The sequence below is a fragment of the Hordeum vulgare genome, chromosome 4H, assembly GCF_904849725.1.
Source record: "Hordeum vulgare subsp. vulgare chromosome 4H, MorexV3_pseudomolecules_assembly, whole genome shotgun sequence".
Classification (NCBI taxonomy): Eukaryota; Viridiplantae; Streptophyta; class Magnoliopsida; order Poales; family Poaceae; genus Hordeum; species Hordeum vulgare.
Window position 1 is genome coordinate 111,378,585 of NC_058521.1, and position 11,038 is coordinate 111,389,622.

The following is an 11,038-nucleotide window of genomic DNA, read 5'->3' on the forward strand; positions in this document are numbered from 1 at the left end:
CTATAATCCTGGTTGCTAGTTTTTCTTTGGGAGTGTATTACTTGCCTATAATCTTGGCCGTTGATACATCTTTAGTTTTAGACTAACAAATCAGTACCGTTCGTTTTCTATCGTTTTAAGTATATAATAGATAATAGATAGATAGATAGATAGATAGATTCTTTTTAGTACCTAATTTTATTTACTATCTTTTATAATTTATTTTATATATTTTTACTTCTTTCTTTTATTTATTTCTTTTACATTTACTAGTTAGCATGGACGTGCAACGCACGACTAACCGAATAATCTATAAATTACTTTTAATATTAAAATTTTAGTATATATATATAGCTCCAAAAATATTGAAACACACACAATATACTAAATCGAGCTGCAAAATTTTTTTTGTGTCGTGAAACTTATCCGCTGATTTCTTAAGCAGCGCAAGAACCTCCTCCCAGTTGTTCACACATGAATGAATCTTCCTTTCAATTCTTACTTGTATACTAAATCGATTATGAGGGAGACAGTTGAATAGAAAAGACAAGAAAAGGAGAAGATCGACCGACGCCCAACCAAAAACAGGAATCTCGCAAAGAATGACGGACATGCCGTAATGATTGAAGAGGCATCAATCACCAGCAGCGCAATTTGCTCTGCCTTACGGCTCACGCTTGCACCTAGCCAAATGCTCTTCCCACTAATAACGTCTCTTAACAAAAGCTCTTCTAATCTAAACAAAAATACCCTGCAAAGAAAAAAAACCTAAACAAAAAATGATCTTTTTAAAAAAGAGCAGCCTGTCATCTCATTCTCATCTGCAAGAGATACGAAACTGGCGCACAAGCTAAAACAATAAGCAAATTACTCACATTTTTTACACTCAAGGTCTGCCCCGCAGTTCCGGTGGCGGCGTGGAGTTCATCATGGCCGCGCCACCGCCGGCGAAGTGGCCCCCTTTTTGCTCGACTCGGGATCGTCCCTTCCCCTCCGCGTGGACCCGTCCCCCCTCTTCCGCACCGACCCGTTGGCTCCCCCTCGAGCCCACGACATCGTGCTCGCGAGGAACGTCTGCCACCGCCGCCCGCCGCAGGCATTGCCGAAGCTGCCTCCCCCGCCCACGGGTCGGCCTCCGCGCACGCTCCCCTCGGGGCTCGCTCCGGCGAGGTCGATCAGGCTGGTGGCGTGGCGCAGGCGGCGCGACCTGAGCACCTGCTCCCTCACGTGGTGCGGCAGCCGCAACGTGAACCTCTCGTGGTCGCTCCGCTCGGCGGGCGCCGCCGACGCCGCGAAGAGTGAGTGCCCCATCGAGTGTGACCTCGGCAGCCTCGCCGCCCGCCGCTCGCTGCGCAACATCTCCAGCTCCATCGCCTCCTCCTTCCTGTCGTCCTCGTCGCTCTCCTCCTCTTCCCGCACCGGTATCGCCATGGCGTGCGGCGGCGACGAAGGCGAGGGCTGACGCCGCGCCACCTGCTCCGGCGATGGGGGCACCACGGCGGGCGGCGGCGGAGGCGGTGGCTTCTCGAGGTTGGCCCGACAGAGCGGGCACTTGATCCGCGCCTCCAGCCAGGGGTCGATGCACTCCGGGTGGAAGGCGTGCGAGCAGTGCGGCAGCAGACGGAGGAGGAGGTGGAGCACGGTTTTTTTTGCGGGGAGGTGCAACAGTTGGATCTATTTTTGTTTGCTCGTTGTAGGAGGAGGTGGAGCACGGTCAGCCTTTGGTGAATTTGGTAACTGCACACCATCGTGGTGCATGTATGGTGGAAGGCCGTTAGATTGCAATTTGTTGACTAATTGTGTGATGATGATTGATGTTTTTTTTGGGTTTAATAGCTGTGTGTATTTAGAGAAGTTCTCGTTTGATCTTTTATTAGTAGTATAGAAATGTAGTTGAATGAAAAAAGGGGAAAGTAGAAGCAAAACAATATATCACTTAACTAAATGGGGAAAAGATCATCATGGTCACTGACCTTTTAAGGAGAGGCTTTGGATTGTAAGGGAATAAATCTTTCTTATGAAGATCTTCCAATGTTCTCTTTAACGAAAGGAGGCATACTTTAGCACTCAGGAAAAGTGGTTCTTTCCTCTTACTTTCCTTGTCATGAGCGGAACCTAACTTGGTGCCTTCCATTGAGATACCAGTGAAACTATTTATATTTTTGAAGATTCTTTGCCTTTTACGGTTGAGTTTTTGTATTGCGCCTCGTAAACTGAGTCGTCAACAAAAGCATCCCAACACCTGGATACCAGTCGTAGGCACCTGAGAACAGAGACATAGATATCACAATGGGGAGCCTACACGTGTCTGTCATTTGACTGTATCAAAAATAAAATGGAAGCTAGCCGACCGCAATAGATATTGGGCACAATGCACACCTACATCTTTAGCTATGAGATAATCAACAAGTGCCAAGTGATCATCATAGTGTAGCTGCAAAATAAATATAACAAACTATTAACGACTCAAATGGTATATTATACAGTCAAACAGGAGAATGGATTTGGATGTTCTATAGAAAAGAAACGACTAATGGGTCAGCAAAGGCAGGAATCCTAAATAACACATTTGGTAAGTCTCTTACAAATTGCCGAACAATCAATATGCTTGAAAGATCTAATAAAAAATATATTTATTTGTACTTACGTGCAAATTGCAACACATTCCTATAGTCTGAAGTTACGGACTATCTGTAATTTACCAATGCCTACAGTCTCACACTCACTTGGAAAACCAATATGCTTAAGTTGGGTATGAGATAGTAACAAGAGATGATTTACCTCTAGCTATGGTAGCTGATGTACACTTACCCGGACCTATTATCTTGATTGTTATTAGAGCCCTAATGAATTACTGGCAATTTACTCTATGAACTGCAGTAACCAGAATTCCTCGGCCAAAAAATCATTATAGGATGGCATCTCCTATCCTGTACTGCATAAACTACTGGAAGTTTGTTGCTACATCTTTGATAACACAACACCAAGAAACCATGATAGTATGAAGCTATTTGCACAATCAAATGAACTAGAACTGATTGTCATAATACTGCTTTGCAGAGATCAATAAGCATCTAGCAACTCTAACGGAATAAGACGTATAACATATTGACTGACTCAGCAATGAAAGCCATTGATGAAAAATATAAACTGGGTCAAAAATGGTGGAGAACAGTTTGGCACCAATCAGTTCAGACGTCCATTTAGTTTCCATCTTATCTCTGCAAATTTAGACAGAAGGTCATAACTATATAAACATACCTACAGTCTGGATAACTTTCCATTATGAAATGTTGCATGGTATATCTTCTTCTTACATTGCCAACGAAATAAGTGGAGCATCCAAAAGCTGCAAGAGAATGATGAATAACATATCGTCCTGCCATATGAAGGAGCATATGCCCAATACTATAAAAAATGCTCAAACACAAGGAATACATGTTAACACTAAAAAACAAAGCATTAAGAAGATAAAGGCTTCAGCATTTGGCCTGAAGTACAATTTACATTGTACAAACGGGGACAAGAGAGGAGAGGAACTGTATGTGAAAAGAAAAACATTAGCAAATCTGAGGTATAATGAGCATGACATCTGACTGATGCTCAAGATGTACTCAACATAGAAAGCAACTCCCTAGCAATGTGCACTAATATAGATCCAAATACTCTACTGTAAAGAAACAAACTACCCGCAAAAGGTGACAACAATCACTTATGAAGACAAACAGAAGCAGAAAGGCATGAGTATGAAGATAAAACCCAAATTATCTAGTACCTACACGACATAATGAAAATCGACCAACTCAAACAGAAGCTCGTTTTGCCATTGAACAATGAACAAAGTTAACAAGCTTTCTGGTATTTAGAGCAGAAGCATACCTCCTCCATATATAACTGCAGAAAGCATAAAACAATGTCTGTTGATGATTTTGAGTCCAAAATCTCGTCTAAGCAACATCTCTGAAACCAAACCGAGATTTCTGACAAGCCAAAATAGTTGCAATTATCAGTGCAGCCTTGCCCTTTGTGATCGCTCTTACATGAACAATTCAGTCTACTATCATTTCCACAGCAAGCCAAGAATATCGAACAACTAAGAAACAAATACATAGCCTGTCTTTGTAAGTGACGGGTAGATTTATCCTGAAGCTCGCCCAAAACTACACCACTCAACAAAAATGGGGATCCTTCTAAACAATTCTCCAGTTTAGTGCTATGTTGGAACATAGGTTCATGGAGTAGACCCTGAAAGTGGTGTCGAAGTAATGTCAGCAAACAAACAATATGTGAGCAGGTCTGCTGTATGTGAGGCTTAAGCCTTATCATTAACATCTGCATTGAGAAAGCAATGGCTGATGAGTACTTGGTTACAGATTGTTTCAACCTCGTAACAAAAGATTCCTAGATGTATGAAAACTACCAATATTTTGTTCTTTGAATACTGAGAGAGACTTTTTGGGATATGCCATTGCTCTTGTAAGTAAGTTGCTAATCTAGGAATGACATCTGCAAGTTTCACAAATACATCTCGTCGGTCCATGTCTTCCATGTCACTTTGCTCAACTAAAGAGCACAAGAGCTGGAGGAGACTGCCTGACACAATTCCAAACTGTGCAGAATCTTTACTCAAACTATGTCGGTCATCCGTGACAAGGCTTACAACTTTCCCCACATTGAATTGGTAACCAGGATCCCAATGTAACTTCTGAATATGATAAATGGACAGGCAAATGAATTCATCTTTCAGTTCAGAGTCATTGAGTTTCAGAAGCTTCAGAATAATGTGTAGTACTCGAAAGAGGTCAAAAGGGACCAAAACATAAGCAACTGAAATCCGAAGCAATACCTGATCCGATGCTCACCCTTGCTCCCCATCGTCCACCTTGTCGTGGTCCCATCCTCGAATTACCTTATTTACCTATAATATAATTAATAACGAACAGAAAGTCTAAAAAAATCATGGAAAGAACGGGAGAACGGAAAATGTAAAGCAACAGTAAATAAAATTCTAAAATCCAAGCTAGAGGATTACCCGGGAGAGCACGAGGAGTACGCACTGCTCTTCCTCCCGCGAGAGCTGCGGCCGCCGCGTTGCCAGCGATTCGGGTTCCTGCAGAGGAGGGTGGACAGCGAAAGCGGCATGAGAGGCTAGCTGGGATGCCGCAGTTACCAGATACGAGCGCCCGACGTTGCTTACGAAGAGTAAGCAGGGAAGTGCGGCAGGCTCGCCAAAGTGGGGGATCGGACTGCGCCGACGGTGGCGGGGACAGCGGGGCGCGCTGGCGCGTGGCGGCGCTCACGGGTGCGAGCGGCGGAACTGGCGGGGATGGGCCGATCCGGCGGTGCGGGCGAGAGCGCCGAGCGGTGGCTGCGCGAGGCAGGGACAGGGCCGAGCGAGCGAGCGAGCGATGCGGGCGGAGGCGAGCGGCGACGGACCGGGCGGGAGGTGCAGACGGGTGCGAGTGGCGGGGGCAACGGCGGTTGCGCGAGCCGGGGGCGGACCGAGCCGCCGAATTCGCAACACTTGTTCGATGTAGGAGGAGGTGGAGCACGGTCAGCATTTGTTAATTTGGTAACTGCACATCGTCGGGCTGAATGGATGGTGGAAGGCCGTTAGATTGTAATTTGTTGACTAATTGTGTGGTGGTGATTGGTGTTTGTTTTTCTGGGGGTAATAGTTGTGTGTACTTAGAGAAGTTTTCGTTTGATCTTTTATTAGTAGTATAGACTATATTTCTCTTTACTTATTTTGTTTAAGGCTCCACCTCTAAATATATTGGGCTTATCAAATATTCTAAAAGTGCTCGATTCATTTTTATACTTCGCTAGGGAATTTTTATAACTCCCCTGACATTTTCATTTCATCAACCGAATTCTTTCCTCGTTTGACTTCATCTTAAAGCATCGAATTTTGATTCGGTTTCAACCAACACGAGATCGTTGATATCATTAATGATGATGTGGCATCATTAGCGCGGGATCACTGTCGCTTAATTACAATCATTACTGTAGCAAAAGTCGAGGATGTCACACCATAATATGTATCTCATGTGATCACAAGGTTACTTTGCTATCATTTGCAAAAATATTACTTAGTTATGTAATGTTTTACATTATAATCAATTTTTCATTAAAGTTTATCACTCACCCAATGTTAACGGAATGAGAGTTGGTCTAGAAGTAATATAATCTGAGACACCCGGCCTATTGTACGAGTTAATTAGTTTGTTTGACTCAATATAATATAGGAGATGAAGGGTGGGCAACCAATTCAACCGTTATGGATGTTCGAGATAGTTTTTTTGTTTGTATCTATTAGGTTGATTCCGATTGGAGGAATACAGTTGATGGTTTAGGGATATCCTTGATTTTTTCTGCTCATTGAGGTGTTTTGCCAAACATTTCGCTGGATAGATTCAACACTTATGCTCCAAAAATACAAACGATAGACTCAATAACTTCATCAAGAGTTATCACAACCCAATGTTTTTATTAGCCCTCCAACAAAATAGAAATTGGACTCATCTAGACAAACAATCTTCCCTTGAACTTTTCTAATCCCACTCAATCAAACAACAAATTTGTTTATCCCCCAATACAAATAACAGATCACGAGATGGGCGCTCCAACCTATTAACATTTTTATCTATGACTAAAATGCCCCCAAGGATGTAGAAGTTACATTCCATATCCTGATAGAAGAAAATGTTCAACAAAATTATATAGGGCATGTTTGGTTAATTGCATGGATTGTGGGCCTCCTGCGTGAGTGGCCTAGTTGAGCCTTACTTGGATCAAACACATCTTAGGCCATCTGTTAGAACATTGTGGCCCCATGTTTTCTTTTGGAAATTGATGATAATCCCTATGGACTAATGGTTGCCTTGTGTTATATACGAATGATTTTTCCATGGACATTTCTTGAAGTCCATTTCTTGGGTTCAAGGATTTTATGAGATGACCAAGGTGGTATTCAAGGTTTTATCCAAAGATTGGTCATGTGAGATTTGAGCTTATGGCAATGATGTCTTGAAGAAGAATATTGTGGGAACATTCATGTTTACCTTCAAGACATCATCTTTATGAAGAGAGAAGATAAGTCTTAAGGTTGATCAAAACTAAGTTAAAGAGTGAACGAATTTGATCAACACACAAAGAGTACATGGTGTACCGAGAGGGATCAAGTGATCCCATGGTATGGTAAGCATTGTCCATAATGCTTTGTGTATTAACCCATGGTCTATGTGACCATTCTATGTGGGGTTAGGTATGTGTCCATGGGCTTGCATCAAGAGGAAGATCTCATACAACCCATGGAGGGTGACATCAATCAGTGATCGTCATCAAGTTTTTGGTGTGCAAGTTCAAGTGGAGCATCATGAAGAGATCATGCTTGAAGCTTGCCCTCCATTATGAGGACAATGTACTTGTGAAGATGTGATGAAGAGTGGCTCACCCAGAGTGGAGTATGGGGGAGCAATCTAGTAGTCTTCATCGAGCCAACATAATCAAGAAAGGGGGTAAATCTTGAGGAGGATAACATCGTCATCGTCTAGCTCAAGTGGACTATGCACAAGGCAAAGGTATGCCCTTGATAGGTTTTCTATTTTACCGGTCTCATGGTGTTAGTTGGGGGACTAGGTTATAGGAACGATTATTGTACTATCAATGGGGGCTCCATAGTGAGTAGCTTGATCGTATCGTTCGTTGAGAGCTCAAACGACTGCATTCTTGGCATCATCATCTTTCTTGGTTCTTGTTTAGCTTTTATCTTTTTGGGCCTTAGAGCTTATGGTCATCTTCATGACAAGCTTGAGTTCATCGAAAATGGAGTTCATATGCATCTTCTATGATGTTTTCGACGTTGGAGATTTTGCCGGTTCTTCATTCATAAAGGTTTCACTTCTCTATATCATTGGCATTTTTATACTGCATCTTCATATGGCACTTCATGTTTTATTGTATCCATCTGTTTGCTTGGGCTTCTTTGTTGTTCTCCCATGGTAGTACCGCTCTCGGCAAGTGGTAGTATTGCTTATCAGCAATAGTATCGCTCTGAGCAAGCAGTAATACCTCATATGTCTCCAATGTATCCATAAATTTTTATTGTTCCATGCTTTATATTATCATCCTTGCATACTTTTTGGGTCATAGTTCACCAATTTATATTATTTTTGAGCACTAACCTATTGACCCAGTGCCAAGTGCCACTTGGTGTTTTCTGTGTGTTTTTTGTTTTTCAGGTTTACAGTACCAAACCAAGTCCAATTGCCCAAAAACTTTTTAATCATTTTTATGGACCAAAAGAAGACCTGGAAGCTTCGATAGAAGGTCGACGACTAGGGGGTCAGCGCGCCCAGATGACTTGTCCCTCGCTGGTGGACTCACTACCTCCATTCTCTAGCGTATAAATTCGCATATATTCCATAAACCCTAAATATCAGAGAGAAACATTTTTTCTGCTGCCGCAAGTCTATGCTCCATGGCAATCCCATCTCGAGCTCCGTTTCAGCACCCTGTTGGAGGGGGATTGATCACGAAGGGCCTCTTCATCAACCTTGCTGCCCTAGTGACTATGTGTGAGTAGTTCACCACAAACATACGGGTCCGTAGTTAGTATCTAGACGGCCATCTCTCTCTCTCTCTCTCTCTGTTTCTTGATCTTCAATACAATGATCATTGCATCTTTAGTTTGATCTATCCGATGTAATTCTTTTGTATGGGGTGTTTGTTGGGATCCGATGAATTGTGGGTTTATGTTCAGATTATTTATTAAAAATATTTGAGTCTTCTCTAAAATTATTATGATTCTTATTTGCATGATCATCATAACTTTGTAATTCTCTCTTATCTATTTAATTGATTTGGCCAAGCAGTTTGGTATTTCTTCAGTGAGAGGGGGTGCATTGTAGTGGATTCAACGTGATGAGTTTCTATATCCCACTAAGAGAAGGGGACAAGTTGCATCTTTGTATTGTTGCAACTAAAGATAAGAGGATGAGGTTTATTCATATTGCTTGAGTTTACTTTTCTACGTCATGTCATCATTCTCCAAGCATTACTCTGTTTGTCACGAACTTAATACGTAGAGAGGCAAGCATAGAAGCACTCTTGAAGTGGAGTAATAGTAGTAGGTGCAGGCAGGTGTCAGTTGTGAAAATCGCATAACTATCCGTTTATGGACGTGATGACTATATACACATGATCATTGCTGTGAAAACCGCATAGCTATCCACTTTTCTATGAATTGCCCAACAATAATTTGTTTACCCACCATATGTTCTTTCATGAGAGATGCCACTAGGGAACATTATGCCCCCGGGTCTATTCACTTATGAATTCACAAAACTTATATTTTCATGTTGTTCTTATTTGTCTTTTATTTTGTTTTGTAATTTAAAATTATGTACAATTATCTACACACCTCATTTGCTTGCAAATAACGAGATCAAGGGGATTGACAACCCTCTTGCCCGCGTTGGGTGCAAGTTGTTTGCTCTTTTGTGTGCAACCGTCGAAGACGGTTGAGGATTGATATTCCTATTGGTTAGATAAACCTTGGTTTCTTAACTGAGGGAAATACTTACCGGTATTGTGCAGCAATTACCCGTTCCTCTTCACGGAAAACCCAACCGAGATCGCAAGTATCAAGAAGGATTTCTTGCGCTGTTGCCGGGGAATATCATAACCAACTATCAAGTAACTTCACACAAATTATAATCCACTTTTTATTCTTTTTGTTTGTTGTTATATTCTGCGTGTATCAAAAGAATCAAAAATATAGAAATATTTTTACCTTGGCTTGTTACTAGTTTACTTCTTTGCTCGCTAGTTAGTTGTCCTCCTTGTTACTTTGCTTGCCTGGCTAGCATGTCTCAAGATACTAATCAGTTGTGTGACTTATCAAATACTAATGATTTTATTAGTACTCCTATACCACCCTCCACTAGTGCAGAGGCTTTTGATATTAATGTTGCATTGCTGAATCTTGTCATGAAAGAACAATTTTTGGGAAGTCCTACTGCTCATCTCAATAATTTTGTTGAACTTTGTGGTATGCAAAAGAAATAGGACATGGATAATGATTTTGTTAAATTAAAACTATTTCCTTTTCACTAAGAGATAAAGCTAAGGCTTGGTTTTCATCTTTACCACATAATAATATTGGAATATGGGATAAGTGTAAATATGCTTTTATTGCCAAGTATATTCCTCCCGCTAAGATAATCTTCCTTAGAAATCAAATAATGAATTTTAAATAGCATGATCATGAACATGTTTCAAAATTTTGGGAGAGGATGAAATTCAAGAAATTGCCCTACGCATGGTATAAACTTGTGGATGATTATCCAAAACTTCAATGGTGGACGAAAATTTGTATCTCGAAATCTTGTCGATTCTCCCATGTGTGGTACCTTCATGGAGGTGACCTTAAAAGAGGCCACGAAGCTTCTAGACGACATCATGGCCTACTACTCTCAATGGCATACCGAAAGAGATCCAACGGGTAAGAAGGTAAATTTTGTTGAGGAAATCGCTAGTTTGAGTGATAAGGTGGACGCTCTTATGAATTTGGTTGCTAATAAAATGCTCATGTTGATCCTAATGACTTTCCCTTGTCTACTTTGATTGAACAAAATGATCATTCCATTGATGTGAATTTTATCTCGTGAAATAATTTCAATAATAATGCATATAGGGGTAATTTCAATGCTAGGCCATATCCCCGTAATCTCTCTAATGGTTATGGAAACTCGTATGACAATTCTTATGGAAATCCTTGTACCAATAATAATAAGTTATCCTATTATTTTGAAAACAACATTAAGGAACTAATTAATTCTCTTAAAAAGTTCAATACCATGATAGAAGAAAAGCTGCATATGATTGGTACTTTGGCTAAGAACATGGATAGAATTGCTCTTGATGTAGAAACTCTTAAAAGTAAAGCTTTGCCACCCAAGCATGATTTTAAGGAGACTGTGAAATCTATCCAAATTTCTATGAATGAAATCAAGGAGAGGACCGCTAAGTTGAAAGCTAAGCGGTAATTCCTAGA

At 41.2% G+C, this 11,038-nt stretch overlaps 1 protein-coding gene and 1 pseudogene across 1 annotated transcript; both read right to left on the reverse strand.

Moving 5' to 3' along the window:
• Nucleotides 1–906: 906 nt before the first annotated feature.
• LOC123450334 (E3 ubiquitin-protein ligase ATL6-like) lies at nucleotides 907–1,737 on the reverse strand. Its single transcript, XM_045127641.1, has 2 exons — nucleotides 1,723–1,737; nucleotides 907–1,653 (listed from the first exon to the last, which is right to left on the reverse strand). The coding sequence occupies exons 1-2, from the start codon at nucleotides 1,735–1,737 to the stop codon at nucleotides 907–909; spliced, it is 762 nt and encodes a 253-aa protein (XP_044983576.1).
• A 133-nt stretch (nucleotides 1,738–1,870) lies between these two features.
• LOC123450335 lies at nucleotides 1,871–5,540 on the reverse strand (annotated as a pseudogene).
• Nucleotides 5,541–11,038: the final 5,498 nt, after the last annotated feature.